This window comes from Carassius auratus, unplaced genomic scaffold (assembly GCF_003368295.1).
Source record: "Carassius auratus strain Wakin unplaced genomic scaffold, ASM336829v1 scaf_tig00216952, whole genome shotgun sequence".
NCBI classification, from domain to species: domain Eukaryota; kingdom Metazoa; phylum Chordata; class Actinopteri; order Cypriniformes; family Cyprinidae; genus Carassius; species Carassius auratus.
Window position 1 is genome coordinate 19,393 of NW_020528811.1, and position 13,597 is coordinate 32,989.

At 45.4% G+C, this 13,597-nt stretch overlaps 2 protein-coding genes and 2 pseudogenes across 2 annotated transcripts; 2 read left to right on the forward strand and 2 right to left on the reverse strand.

Moving 5' to 3' along the window:
* Positions 1-1,421: 1,421 nt before the first annotated feature.
* Positions 1,422-2,843, forward strand: LOC113099513 (uncharacterized). The gene is made up of 5 exons (XM_026264394.1): positions 1,422-1,641; positions 1,753-1,888; positions 1,969-2,332; positions 2,412-2,532; positions 2,648-2,843. Exons 1-5 carry the CDS (start codon positions 1,422-1,424, stop codon positions 2,755-2,757), a joined length of 951 nt encoding a protein of 316 aa, XP_026120179.1. The 3' UTR covers positions 2,758-2,843.
* Positions 2,844-2,977: 134 nt separating this feature from the next.
* LOC113099514 (uncharacterized) lies at positions 2,978-7,858 on the forward strand. Its single transcript, XM_026264395.1, has 5 exons — positions 2,978-3,162; positions 3,250-3,806; positions 3,904-4,073; positions 4,244-4,410; positions 4,939-7,858. Exons 2-5 carry the CDS (start codon positions 3,274-3,276, stop codon positions 7,357-7,359), a joined length of 3,291 nt encoding a protein of 1,096 aa, XP_026120180.1. The 5' UTR covers positions 2,978-3,162; positions 3,250-3,273; the 3' UTR covers positions 7,360-7,858.
* Positions 7,859-8,833: 975 nt separating this feature from the next.
* Positions 8,834-8,962, reverse strand: LOC113099527 (uncharacterized; annotated as a pseudogene).
* Positions 8,963-9,336: 374 nt separating this feature from the next.
* LOC113099521 (uncharacterized) lies at positions 9,337-9,511 on the reverse strand (annotated as a pseudogene).
* Between the last annotated feature and the right edge of the window lie 4,086 nt (positions 9,512-13,597).

Here is a 13,597-nt window from a genome sequence, read left to right on the forward strand (position 1 = left end):
ACACGGGCCAGATCTGGCCCACACACAGCAAGCCACGACTCAAATTAAAGCCTGTTTGTCGCACACGGGCCAGATCTGGCCCACACACAGCAAGCCACGACTCAAATTAAAGCCGGTTTGTCGCACACGGGCCAGATCTGGCCCACACACAGCAAGCCACGACTCAAATTAAAGCCGGTTTGTCGCACACGGGCCAGATCTGGCCCACACACAGCAAGCCACGACTCAAATTAAAGCCGGTTTGTCGCACACAGGCCAGATCTGGCCCATAAACAGCATGCCGCAACTCAAACTAAAACCGGCTTGATGTGTGTGGGCCAGAGATGGCCCATATAACCTTTGCCGCTGCCAGAACTGAGCCAGATGTGCCATAGTTGGCCCAGATGAGGCCCGGATATGTATGCTATCTGGGTAGCCTTTACAGAAACATTACAATTTGTTTTTAATATTTTAAAATAAAACAATGTGAACAATTAAACCTTCTTGCGCCATCAATGTAGCACTATGTGTTATTAATTAATTATAAATAATTCCAAGCATCACAAAACTGCTTGTCCCCACAGCCATGTACAGAGCGAAATAGCTTTATTTTTAAGTACAAACCAGTTTTTCTACCCTTAAAAATACAATAATGTATTCATATATATATATAAATATATATTTATTAATGGCATAATAAAATGCTGAATATTAGGAAATGTGTAAGTGAAGCTGTGTCACTGGTGTTACCATTTGACAAATATCTGTAATTTAAAAATAAAAATCACACTGATGTCATCACTTGACTTGCCCCTTTCTATTTTATAAAGATCTGAGAAAAAAAGGCTCCTGTTAATTCCACGGTTTCTTTTCAGTTATAAGAAATTAAGACAAAATGCATTTTTTTCATTAAAAATGTCACTGTTGTTACCTTGTTTTCATCTTTCACACAAAATAAAACAATCTCCTGATTTCTTGCATTTTCATTATTTTTCAGACTGAATACATATTCAGAACACAAAGACTTAAAATGGTACATGTGGTCTTGCTCAAAAGTCAAGCTCAAAAATTGCACAAAAGAGCTAAAAAGAAAAATAATTAAACTGTAATTTATATGCATTCATAAAGTCAACAGGTAATCTTATAATCTTGTCCAAGTTTAAGTGTTAGAAAAATAAATGCATTTTAACACATTTTGCCATACCAAAAGTGGACGTTTCTGTAGAATGACCCATATCGTTGTGTAAGGCAAGGCAAGTTTATTTATATAGCACATTTCATACTCAAAAGTAATGAACAGTAAAGTGTAATGTACACGAAGACATGAAAAAAAAATGTAAGTCCATTAATGAAGATGAGTGTAATAAAATTGAAAGGAAACAGGAAGTATTGAACACATCTGAACACCTTCAAATGTATTCAATACTTGCTTGTGGACAAATATGTCCCCGTATCATCATGGTGATTATAAGAGACTGTTTCCTACAGGTGTGTTAGACATGGACCCCTTGTTTCCCACCTTGTGCATTTTAGACACAAGTGTGCCACAAAATAGGCAACAATGCCTTCTTAAGGCTTCAAAGGAGGCCAAGGCACTGGCATCCCGAAACACATGCTATAATAGAAAGACAGGCCAGGATAAAAAGACAGCTTGTGAGGAAGGTAATATGCAATCGATGTGTTTCCACCCTATGTTTACACTGCAGCATAAACTTTTTTTTTGGGCCTATCATAAAATAAAATAAAAAGTCATTACAATTGATCTGTCTTCAGCCAAAAAGAGATGTCAGCCCATTACCTTGACTCCATCAGAGGTGCAGTACCTTGGCCAGCTCCAGATTACATTTGGAAAATACAACGGCCAAAGTTTTAAATGGCTGGTGGAGAACGACGTTGGCTACATTAAGTAGTAAGTATGCTGTACTTAACAGAAATAACGTTTTCTAAACTTGTTTTTCCACCAATTAATTATCTTATGTGATGTTTTAGTCTGCTTGATATGCACATAAAAGAACGTCGCCATCATGAAAGAAAAGCGAGCCCTGACGAGTGGGTGAAGGATCTCCTGCTGAGGTACGTGCAGCTGTTTCCACAGGTCTCCTGCCACCTAGAGATCAATGTGGACAGGGCTATTTATGGGCAGGGCCGCTTCAGGTCATTCACATTCCAGGAGATGTGGCAGTGGTACAGCCTGCACAAGTCTCTTCAGGATGACCCACAAGCCGGGACCGACCATGAAAGGAAAATGGCAAAGGAGGCGCACTGCTCTGTGCAGCACTGGCTGGTGATGAAGGTGGAGGACATCACCACCAAGTCACTGAAGCGCTTCAGGCAGTACATTCTCGACAAAGAGGTAGGCTTTTTTTATGGTGCCTTTACTAAAAAACAAGCCACAACATTTCATGCAAATGTCACCCACCCGTACATCACAGAAACCTCCACAGGACAGGGACCCTCCCGCAGCAGCTGCCAGCTCATCAGGGTCCAAAGGTGATGGTGGCTGGGCGGATGACGCTCTGCTGGTGGAAGCTCTCACCTCCTTTGAAAGACAAGGTTTATATCGCTTTATTAATGTCTTGAATTATATGTTATGGCATGAACCTTGTATTAATTAATGCAAAGTCAAAAAACACTGTGTGCGCTGATGAAGACAACTGTCCACATTTAGCAGCCGGGGAAGCTGTGGGTAGAAAAAAGTCGCCAGAAAAAGGCTCCCATCCGGATCTTCCACAAAAGCCATCCACGGGCTACATTTCACCGTATGCTGTAAGTCCCTAGTTTGTACATCACAATAACCTGTTACCTCCCTGATTCCAGGTGGGTCACCATAAATGGGTAGGGGCATGCAAAAGTATGCTTAGGTAAATGAAAAAGGTTTTTACTAATACACTTACGTTAAAGGCTCCTGCAGCTGCTCCTGCATCAGCTCCTCCAGCAGCTCCTGTATCAGCTCCTCCAGCAGCTCCTGCATCAGCTCCTCCAGCAGCTCCTGCATCAGCTCCTCCAGCAGCTCCTGCATCAGCTCCTCCAGCAGCTCCTGCATCAGCTCCTGCATCAGCTCCTCCAGCAGCTCCTGCATCAGCTCCTCCAGCAGCTCCTGCATCAGCTCCTCCAGCAGTTCCTGGATCAGCTCCTGCATTAGTTCCTCAAGCAGCTCCTCCAGCAGACACAGCACATTCTGAGGTAACGGTCTAAATAGTCAGTGGTTGTTAGACAAACAAACAGTTTAGGTGTTTGTTACATAAGATTTTGTCTCTGTTATACTACCAGGTGACGCTTGAGGGTTGGCACAAAATGTGGGAGTCTGGTCCTTATGGCCTCAGCAGCGCAGACATAACGTGGCTGAAGGAGGACGCTGAAAGGGGACTTTTCCAGAAGGCAATGTCTTATAAAGACAAGCACGGCAGCACGAGGTGGAGGAAAGTCTTGAAGGACAACAGGATGTGGTTTCACCCTCCTGAATTTCCTGGAGTGGTGGAAGGAAAAGTCCCCTCAGCAGACTCCTTTTTTCATGGCTCCGTTTTTTTCTGGAGACCAGTCGGAGTGTGGCGATACAGTCTTCGATGCCCAAGGTCTGACTGCCCGGCACGCTCTAGTCAGAAGGCCTTTCTGTACCGTTGTGGGTACTCAAAAACTGTCAGGCAGATCTGCCACATGTCTGGCTGGTACTCCATGCTGACAGAAGTCCTGGCATGCAATGCTTGCAGAAAGGCTGCAAAGGAGTCTGAGGAACACTCCATCGGTCGATTCCTCTCATGGGATGCGTGCATCCTTAACCAGCTCAGTCCAGCACACAGAGCGGTGTTCCCTGCTGTCTTGACATTACGGTGAGTTCTCTGCATAATTCCACAATGATTTAAACCTAACCCTAAAAAAAGAAAATCAAAGATTTACAGGAATCCAAACACTGTGCTATAATTTTAGGCGTGGCGTGGACAAGCAGGTTATCCGCCTGATGAGGGATCGCACCGAGGGCAACACCATGGCCAAGGTGTGGAGGCAGGTCCTGGAGAGCCACTGCGAGGAGTACCTGCAAAGGAAGGACTTGTACACCACCCTCCTCAGCCAGTACAAAAAACCAGGGTCGATCACACGTAAGTTAAGAGTTAATCGTTTTCGTGTCGCTCATTACTGCAGATCTGACTTCAGCACAGCAGGAGACCTCACTATAATAGGAACAAATCTCCCCTCCATCCAACTCTTAAGGTTTTTTTGTTTTCACCACCAATAATGAAGTCTGCGTCTGTGTTTTTTCTGCTTTTAGGGAATTTTTGCCAACAATTCCAGCGACCACCGGCGAGGAGAGAGCTGCCATGTCCAAAGCTGTTAAGAAAGGCCTTTCTCATCGCAGAAGCAGATAACGTCGAGGACTACCGGACACAGATTATGTCTACTTTTGGCAAAGTCCTCAAGTACGACTCCACCAAAAAGGTAAATTAAACAAATGCAAACAAACAAATGACAGTCTGAGTGTAAGCATACAGGATTGTCCATTTTTGCATCAGGGGAAATTTGAGTCAATAAATCGTAGTAATAACAACTAGTATGGTAAATTAAATATAATATTTTTGTTTGATATTGATGGCTGTTTGGAGATATATTACGTTACATAGGATGTATTTTGGGACCAGTTTTAAAGTTCTATAACTTTCTGTGCTGGGATCAAAATAATAAATTTTTCTTTTTTGGAACAAAAGTAGTCTAATTTTATGAAAACATTTTGAACCCAAATTGAGGACTTAATCCAGATCGAAACCAAGATTGGATTTTTCTTAATCTTTTTCTTCTTTTTGGCAACCCATTTTCAAGATTTGTTCCACTCTGATGGAAAAAAATCAGATCAGATCACTTTTGAACATCTGGCCCCTGACGAAACTAATAACCCAACACTGAACAAAAACGCGGAATGAACGAAAAACAATAACAAATGTTTGAATCTCTTTGTTTTTTCATTATCAGATCTGCAAGAAACTTTCCGGGGATGGAAAGGGTACGGCGGAATGGTGTACCAACGTGGCCAACGAGCTGGGCCAGATCCTCACGTCAGTCCTGACTTGCGAGGAGTCGCTGGACAAAATGCGGCCAATGGCTGAAGGCCTCATGGAGAGGTACAGAAGAGCTGACGAGGCACCTCCCGAGCTCATGTATGTGGATCGCGGCTGCTGTCGTGTCCACGGCGTGTCTTCTGTGGAGCAGCTCTTCAGCGAGTGGACTGACAGGGGTATGCTGGTACGGCTCGACATCTTTCATTGGATCCATCGATTTGATGCAGCCTTACGGACGGATCACCATCCGAAGTACGCCCTGTTCAAGTCCGCCCTATCCGCTGCGGTCTTCGCCTACAACAAGGACGATGTGGCGCTCCTGGTACAGGCCACACGTGCCGGTCACCCAACGCGCTACGCTTCCCTGACTGACAGCCAGATCGTCGAGCTACATGTAAGCAAGTCAGACCTCAGCCGTCATGTCAGGAGGATCACGTTGGGTGCCCAGGAAACCTGTGCACGTGTCCAGAGGGCCATCGGCATCTTGAAGGGAGCAGCTGGGATGGATGAGAACCAGGTGCACCTGTTCAAGGACGCTGCGGCCATTGACCACATATGGGAGAACCAGCAGAAGCACCTCGAATGCATCCAGGATCCGCCGGGGAGAAACATGTACACCATTACGAAGTATGTGACCCGTAACGGTGTCCGTCTCCCAAGATACAGCACAGTGAGAGGGAGCAACAGCCTGGAAGGCTTTCACTCTTTTTTGCCCAACATGATCCCTGGGCCCCACTGTGCTGCTGTCCCCTTCCAGGTGTATCTCCTGGCTGGCATTGCACGCTGGAACTCAGACAGGGAGTCGGCCAGCGTCAAAGGCCAAAAAGGGAGAAAGCACATGGTGTACGTCTCTCCTCTGGTGCATCGGCTAAATGAAAGGTGTCAGGAACTGTTTGGGGAGGTGGAGGAGGCAAACTACAGGCCTCCAGTTCCCGCAGGGGATGAGCGGATCGGTTTGGAGTATCTGTTCTCTCAGTCATCAGAGCCTTTCAGTGCTCCAGACCATTACGCTCAGACCAGAGAGACACTTCGAGCGGGTGAGGATGGAGAGGATGAGGTCTCCGTTGCTGCGGCAGAGGAGGAAGAGGAGGAGGAGGAAGACGTGGGATACAACTCCGACACTGAGGTTGATCGTCTGACTCCTCTGAGAAACAGTCTGTGCCTCACTGACCAGGTAGCGGCTGCAGAGTTCGATCCCTGTGTGGAGGATGTGTGCGGTCCCAATCATCTCCCTGGATACCAACACGTAGAGGATCTGTGCAAAGTCCTTGTTGAGATCGCCTTGGAGGAGGGAAAGCTTGCGATGAGTGACTCTAACAGGCAGAGGGTCATCAGGGCCTGGAACAAACTTGACCTCCACGATCGCAGCATCCAGCAGTTTGACAGCCTTTACTCGGCACGCTGGGGCAATGCTCTGTTCGGCCGAACAAGTGGAGATCCGTCGGAGGCATCTTTGGTGCAAAAGCTTAAGTTCAGCAAGCGTTACTCGGCCGCCCATTTGGTTGACTCCAGAAAGAACCGTCTGATGTACTGTCTAATTAAACAGCTGTGGCTTCATCCTGGTTCTGGAGGAAAGGGTCAGGGATCGCCACTGAAGCATCACATCACAAAAATGTACCAGCGTGTGCAGCAGAGAGTGACTGTGGATGACGCTGAACTCAGCAAACTTGGTATTCCGATACTAAAAATAAATGCAAAGTGTGTTAGTGAGTTCATCAGGAGGCAGGAGGCCTTGTCAGCCACAAATGTGACAGATCAAGGTTTGGCTGTGCTCCGTCGTCATCAGAGTGTTTCTAGCACCAGCCAGCCCCCAGCGATCGAGCTTCCTGACGAAAGACCACACACCAGCCGACCTACAGTGCAGTATCAGGCCACTGAATCTTTGGCAGGGACCAGAAAGCTTAAACCGAGACTCCCACATCTCTTCTCTCTGGCCCCCGCTCCTCCCCCTCAGCTGTTACCTGCACCAGTCCAGACCATGCGCACGTCCACGCCAACTCAGCTGATGGGTGCACCCCTAACAGGACCTCCTGCAGTTTCCCTGCCGCAGGCATCCATTCCGCCACCGTCGGCATCAAGATCGACATTCTACAAAAGAAAGAAAGCAGAGCGCAGTGGCATGGAACATCCAGCCACTGTAAAAGTGTACATCTGTGCAATGTGTGGCCAACCCACTCAAGGCCACAAAAAATACAGGAAAAAGAGCTATTGTGAAAGTTCTAAAGCATCCACGTCCAAAGACCTTGCAGGACAAACTTTTGAGAATTTTGAAGACTTTAAAAAAGCAGTGGACGTTCTCCTGGGCTCTCAATCTCAGGCATCAGAGTTGGTCTAAGCCAAGTGCTTTTTGCTCTACATACCACTCGACTTGCATCAGTGTTATTTTTAATCAAATGTTACCTAACAGTTGATTGTTTTACCGTTTATGTTGTGGTTGTGACAGTTTTACAGTTAATTGCCATTTAATAATGGTTTACAGCACTTTACTGGTTTAGAATACTGATGTCTTATTTTATTTTATGGGTAAAAAGTATGTTTTATGGTTGTTGTTTTTTTACTTGAATGACTGACCTGGAATACTTGACCTGGCAGAATGTTTATTATAAATAGATCACCATTACGTTACTAGCATCTATATTCAATATAACTTTTGATAATATGGAGACACTGATTACAATCTATTGTGCAAGCTTTTGTTTCGAGCAGGTCAACAACACGTTCAGAACCTTTTTCCTTTGCACTTTTAGCAAAGTGAGTTCAGATAATTGAGAACAGTGTGATGTTTGTTTTTCTAAATGTGGCAATGATTAATAAATTATTTTGTACAACTTGTATTTTCTGACTTCCTCTGATCTTTATTTTAATTCAGCCAAACATCATCAAAATCCATGACAATCCAAGACAAAATCCATGACATAATAATAAGCCATCCATTTTTATAATAATGTCCCCCAGTAAGTCTGGTACAGGTGGTTGAAACGTCAATGGCTGCTGACTTGGCTCCTGTGCATTGTTCCAGGCCTGCATGCAGTGTCTTCAAAAACACCTTTGTCCTTATGTCGTCAAAAGGGATGCCATTAGATTTCTCCCACAACCGCACTCAACAATCAAGCTCCACCTGCAACACACACATAACACTTTATTACAACAACAAAAAAACTATATACATCGTTTAAATATGCATCACTTACAAATTGGGGTGTGGTAGATCATATTACAAGCTGTAAAGCCACAAAAGTGACCGATTTTTTTCCAAAATTATCTGCATCACCACAATTAATCTCATTTCTAATCGGGAGTACAATTACAGATGCCACAAGTAAGTAATCAAAGTCCACTTATGTTATTCTGCAAGCTCCAACTTATAGTTGGCATTTGGAGCTCAATACTATAGAAAATCTCTATAGATTATTTTTTACTTATTTTTATATGAAAATATGGCATGCAGTTGCATCAAACAATCTGGTATAAACATCAATTTAAATTGTGAAAATCATTATTAATAAGTCGCAATTTTCTAGTTCATGTCAATAATCAACTATTTAGATTGTCAATCATGCAGCCCCTACTAGTCACAACAATGAGAGCTTCAGCAAACATAAAACAATAGTGCATTCAATGACTCATTGATTCTATTATTGTTTTAGTTCAGCTTAGAATGAATGAATGAATAATGAATGACAAACCTGTTTCCAAAACAAGGTAAGCATAAAAGGGCATGGGAGGGACTACAGGGTTGACGTCACTTCATTCATGATTTGGCTTTAGCCATTCCACCAATCCCATCCCATGTGTGTCTAAATGTCCAGGTCAAAATTTGCACTTCGTACGGTCCCAGGGCCATTCGCAGGGGTCAGCATGGCCGGAGTGCAATGGACAAGCCTCGCCCTGGGTGAACCGCCTTCTTGATCATGGTGTCTCCCCTGCCAGGTAAGTATGAAGGCCCAGGCGGTCAGCCAGAGGTCTGATTTGCATCTCTACCATCCTCACCAACGGTTAGCCCTCCGCCCCCGCTCCAGGAAAGGAAGGACGGGTGCCTTCCGTTACTGGCCTGGAAACTGCCAAGCTCATGGGCCGGTGCTTCCCAACGCCAGTTTTAGATGACTCTCTTTAAACAAACACACCTGATTCGATGCACCACCTCGTCTGTGAAAGACTTCAAGACCTCAGGTGGGTGCATCGTTAGTGGAAGAGTCCAAGACCCCAGGAGGACACATCAGGAAAAAAGTTTGCAATAAACCACAGCATCTGCAATGGCAGCTCTCATTCCTTGTTCTGCTATTCGACACAATAAATGGCAATCCCCAAAAAGGGAAAGCACACCGTTCCTGGAGACACTGCAATACCAGGCCGATGCATGGAGTGGACGGAGCAAGCCCCGGCTCCAGCTCCGTGATCTAAAAATCCATTTAATATGTAGTCCCCGGATGGGGGACGTATCAGATATTAAACTGATAAGAACAGATTTTTTCTTTCGAAAAAGTTTTATTGTCACCATTTACATTTTTTCCATTTGCATTTTTTCTTTTTCCCACAACATTTTCTTTTTAATCACACATTAAAACAAGCAATATAATATATAATAAATACACATGGTAAAATGAAATAAACAATCATTTTTAAAAAGCATTTGATTAAAACCACAGTGTTTTGCTTGTTTTTAAAAGTCCATTATTGAGGTGTGTTTAAAAGGTGCGGTCAGTTCCAAAGTAAAACACAAATTTTAAAAAAAGCAAACAAGCCTCGTATATATGTTAATAAAACCTCTTTCATAATAAAACAATAAAAAACACCAATTTAAAAATCATCTGTTGTGCAAGACCGGGGGTGAGTCCTTATCAAGTGGGTCATCACCCCACTCTCCAGAACAGGGACATGAGATGCTACTTTATGGACTCAGCGGAGATCCCCTCTCCTCCGGCCCGCTGGCCCGCTGTTCCCGTAGCCAGAGTGGTGAGGGTGCATCTAGGGGCGGCCAGGGTCGGTGCCTGCCGGGACCCTCTCCGTGCGACCCCAGCCCCCCCGTCCGAATATCGTCGTCCGGTACCCCTGCAGCATTGATGTTACCTTTAGCTCGCATGCATGGAGGGTTACCGTAACGCGCTTCCCCACCAGCAGGTTTCTGGTGGCCCAGATGGCATCCTTGATGACGTTGAGGGTGAGCCAGAGCGAGGTAAATTTCTGTGCCGTCAAGTCCTTCAAGCCCCGGCCCACCCCAAGGATGGCGAGCTGGTACCCGAACTGGGCCCCACCCGCTGGTAGGCACGGGAAATACAGGGGGCCGGTCTTGGCCCACAGGTCCCGCGCAGTGCTGCACTCCCAGAGCAGGTGGTGGACGGTCTCCGGGGACCGCGGGCAGATGGGGTTCTTGGCCATGCCTCTGGAGTGCATAACCGCCCTGACCGGGAGGATCTCATGAGCCACCATCCACGATAAGTCCTTGTGCCTGTTCTGGAGAGCGGGGTGAGCTGCATTCCGCCAAACCTGTTTGGCCTCACTTGGTGTGAGGCCCGGAACTGGACTCACCGGTTCACGGTCCTGCACAACAGAAATGAGAGACTTGTGTTGAGTTAAAATGGTGACATCTTCACTCTCTAAAAGGTATTTCTTTAAAAACTTTTTTATAAAACTGTACTCTTTGGGCAAGTTAAAAGACACTGGGGTTTTCAGGTCCACTGGTAAAATTTTCAGTGTTCGTAGGTAAGACCCCATCCAAAACCGCGCCATTGCAGCCGTCTTGTTTTCTTTGGATGGGGTCGTGGCATAACTAATGTGCAGGGCGGTGAAGCGGCTGCCTAAAAACAGGTGGGGGTCTGGGAGGCCTTTTCCACCGTTCTCCGGCCTTTTCTTGATGGTCTCCCTCTTCAGACGCTCCCACTTGGACCCCCACAGGAAGTAAAACACCGCCCTCTCCAGTTTCCCCAGGAACCACCGAGGGGGGCTAAAAACAGAACAGACAAGTAAAATCAGAGGTAAAATCACAGATTTAAAAATTAAAACCTTGCCTTCCATCGTCATCTGTCTTAGTCCCCAAAACCCCAGTCTTTTCCTAACTTTCCCTAACAAGTCAGTCCAGTTTTCCCGTCCACCCTCGTCTTTATCAAATTTAACGCCTAAAATCTTAAAATCGTTGTCTTTAAAAACCAAATCAAGTCCTCCTGTGTCCACGTCTCCCCACAGCCCGAAGAGCTGGGCCTCGGACTTGTTTCTATTGAGTTTGGCGCCCGAGGCCCGACCGTACCAGTCAGTCAAGTCCAGTGCTCTTCGTATTGATAAAACGTCTGTGGCTAAAAGAGTTACGTCGTCCATATATAAAACACAGGTCGCCGTCAGTCCCCCCGTCCCAGGAACGTCCAGTCCTTTGATCCATTTGTCCCTTCTCAAGATCTGTGCCAGTGGCTCGATGCAAGCCACATACAGAAGAGGAGATAAAGGACATCCCTGACGTACACCACTGTGTATGTTCACAGCTTTGGAAAGATGCCCATTTATTAGAATTTTGCTGACTATTTCCTTGTACAGCAGTCCCACCCAGGCTATAAACCTCTTTGGAAACCCCATTTTCTCCAGAACCTGGAAGAGGTACTGGTGCGAGACTCGATCAAATGCTTTTTCAAAATCTAAATTTAGGACTACTAGCCGAATATTTCTGTCTCTCGCGTAACAGATGGCGTCTCTAATCAGCACTAGGTTGTCTGTTATCTTTCTTCCGGGCACAGAACAAGCTTGATCCGGGTGAATCACGTCCTCTAAAACAGTTGACATGCGTGTTGCTAAAACTTTGCTAAAAAGTTTATAATCGAAATTTAAAAGTGTTATGGGTCTCCAAGTCAGTCCGGTCACCTTTTTTGTGAAGTAAAGAAACTATCCCTATTCTAAAACTGTCTGGAAGTCTGTCGAGGGTCTCAAACTCTTTAAAAACTGTCAAAAGCTCTTGTCCTAAAATGTCCCAAAATGTTAGATAAAACTCCAGGGGAAGTCCATCCACTCCTGGGGACTTCCCCTTTTTAAAACCTCCAAGAGCTTTTTGGGTTTCTAAAATGTTCAAATCTTGGGCTAAAATCTCATTTTGACAGTCGACCCTTTTCTCAACAAAGTGCTGCCTCACCACAGTGCTGCCCTTCACCAAGATGTTAGGATTATTAATTAAAACCGCAACTCCGTCGTTTTTGTTAAAATTTGATCCGCTCCATATGGAGGCTCCTGCGGACCATAGCTCTTCCATTTTTGTGTACCTAGTTAAAAAGGGCAGAGAACACTCTTGTAATAAAAACAAATCTGACTTAAAAGATTTTAAAAAGGACAAAATACTCTGTGCTCTAATGGTGGACCTCACACTTCTGACATTGATAGTAGAGATGGTGAGGGCCATGAGCAGTAGGTTTAAAAAGGTATGAGGCATTTAAAACAGAAGGCAATAAAAAGACTACAAAAATATGATTAAAATCATGTTACATGTTGTAGCATTTGTCTTTCCTTTTCCCCAGATGAGCTGAGGTCAGGAGGGCAAATGCCTGTCGCTTCAGAGGCCACAGAGGGAATCTCTTGTGGCTCCTTTGGCGATGATGCTGTTAGCTTAATGTGCAAAAAGGAAACCTCATTTGGGGACTCTAGGGGCCACATGCGCTCCAGATCTACCGAGTCGGAACTATCGAGCTTATATGCTGCCCTAGATTTTTTCTCCTCCGTTACAATCAGAGGAGACCCCGCAGGTCTTTTTTGCACCTGAGCATTAGGGAGTGAACACTCTGTCTCACTCCCGGTGGATTCTTCCACCCCTTCCGAGACTGTTAGCAGTGATTCTTCCTCACTTTCCTCTCCTTCCATTACCATTTCCTGTTCCGTTGCCTCCGCCCCTGTGGCCGCCCCCACTTCCTCCTTCCTGCCCAATCCCTGAGGCCGGATGGGAATTTGAAATTCCCGCCAAAACCTCAGGGACCGCCTCCTCTCTTCTTTGTTCCTTCGTTTGTTGCCCATGTGGGACGGCCATTTTTAGCTTGTTGGCAAAACTTTTAGGGCAGTTTCTGTAGAGATGGTTTGTTTCTCCACAAAGATTGCACCGTCTGCCATTGGTACAGTCATCAAAACTGTGACCAATTTCTCTACACTTCCCACAGATTAACTCTTGGCATGCTTCAGCTAGATGACCAAACCTTCCACACTTTCTGCAGAGTTTGGGCATTCCTTGATAATGTATGTAGCCTCTGTTCTCTCCGAGCACAATCATGGAAGGCAGATGTTTCAGGCCCTGGTAGCCCCCAGCGTCTTCCCATTGTTTAATGGGAATTCGCCAAGAGCATGTCCAAATGCCATCTTCATCTAACACTTTGACAGGCTGGCCTCGAACAGTGCAAAATCTACCCAACCAAACACAAATATCATCTCCAGTCACGGTTTCATTGAACATCCTGACAATCACAGTTTTAAGTGTGTTATCAGAAAGTTTATCAACAGTGAACATGGAGAACTGGGCTTTAACTGATTCAAACCTTTGCCAAAAGTCATTAAGTAGGGAAGCGGTTTTAAAACTAACATCAAATCCTTTGTTCAAGGGCAGAGTCATCAAACAATTC

Excerpts from the sequence above, each read along its gene's own strand:
- LOC113099513 (XM_026264394.1), top strand. The coding sequence starts at position 1,422 with ATGTCCCCGTATCATCATGGTGATTATAAGAGACTGTTTCCTACAGGT. Across the intron at positions 1,642-1,752 it reads AAAGACAGCTTGTGAGGAAG|CCAAAAAGAGATGTCAGCCC; the intron begins GTAATATGCAAT and ends ATCTGTCTTCAG. Across the intron at positions 2,533-2,647 it reads CACCTCCTTTGAAAGACAAG|CAGCCGGGGAAGCTGTGGGT; the intron begins GTTTATATCGCT and ends GTCCACATTTAG.
- LOC113099514 (XM_026264395.1), top strand. The coding sequence starts at position 3,274 with ATGTGGGAGTCTGGTCCTTATGGCCTCAGCAGCGCAGACATAACGTGG. Across the intron at positions 3,807-3,903 it reads CCTGCTGTCTTGACATTACG|GCGTGGCGTGGACAAGCAGG; the intron begins GTGAGTTCTCTG and ends CTATAATTTTAG. Across the intron at positions 4,074-4,243 it reads AAAACCAGGGTCGATCACAC|GGAATTTTTGCCAACAATTC; the intron begins GTAAGTTAAGAG and ends TTCTGCTTTTAG.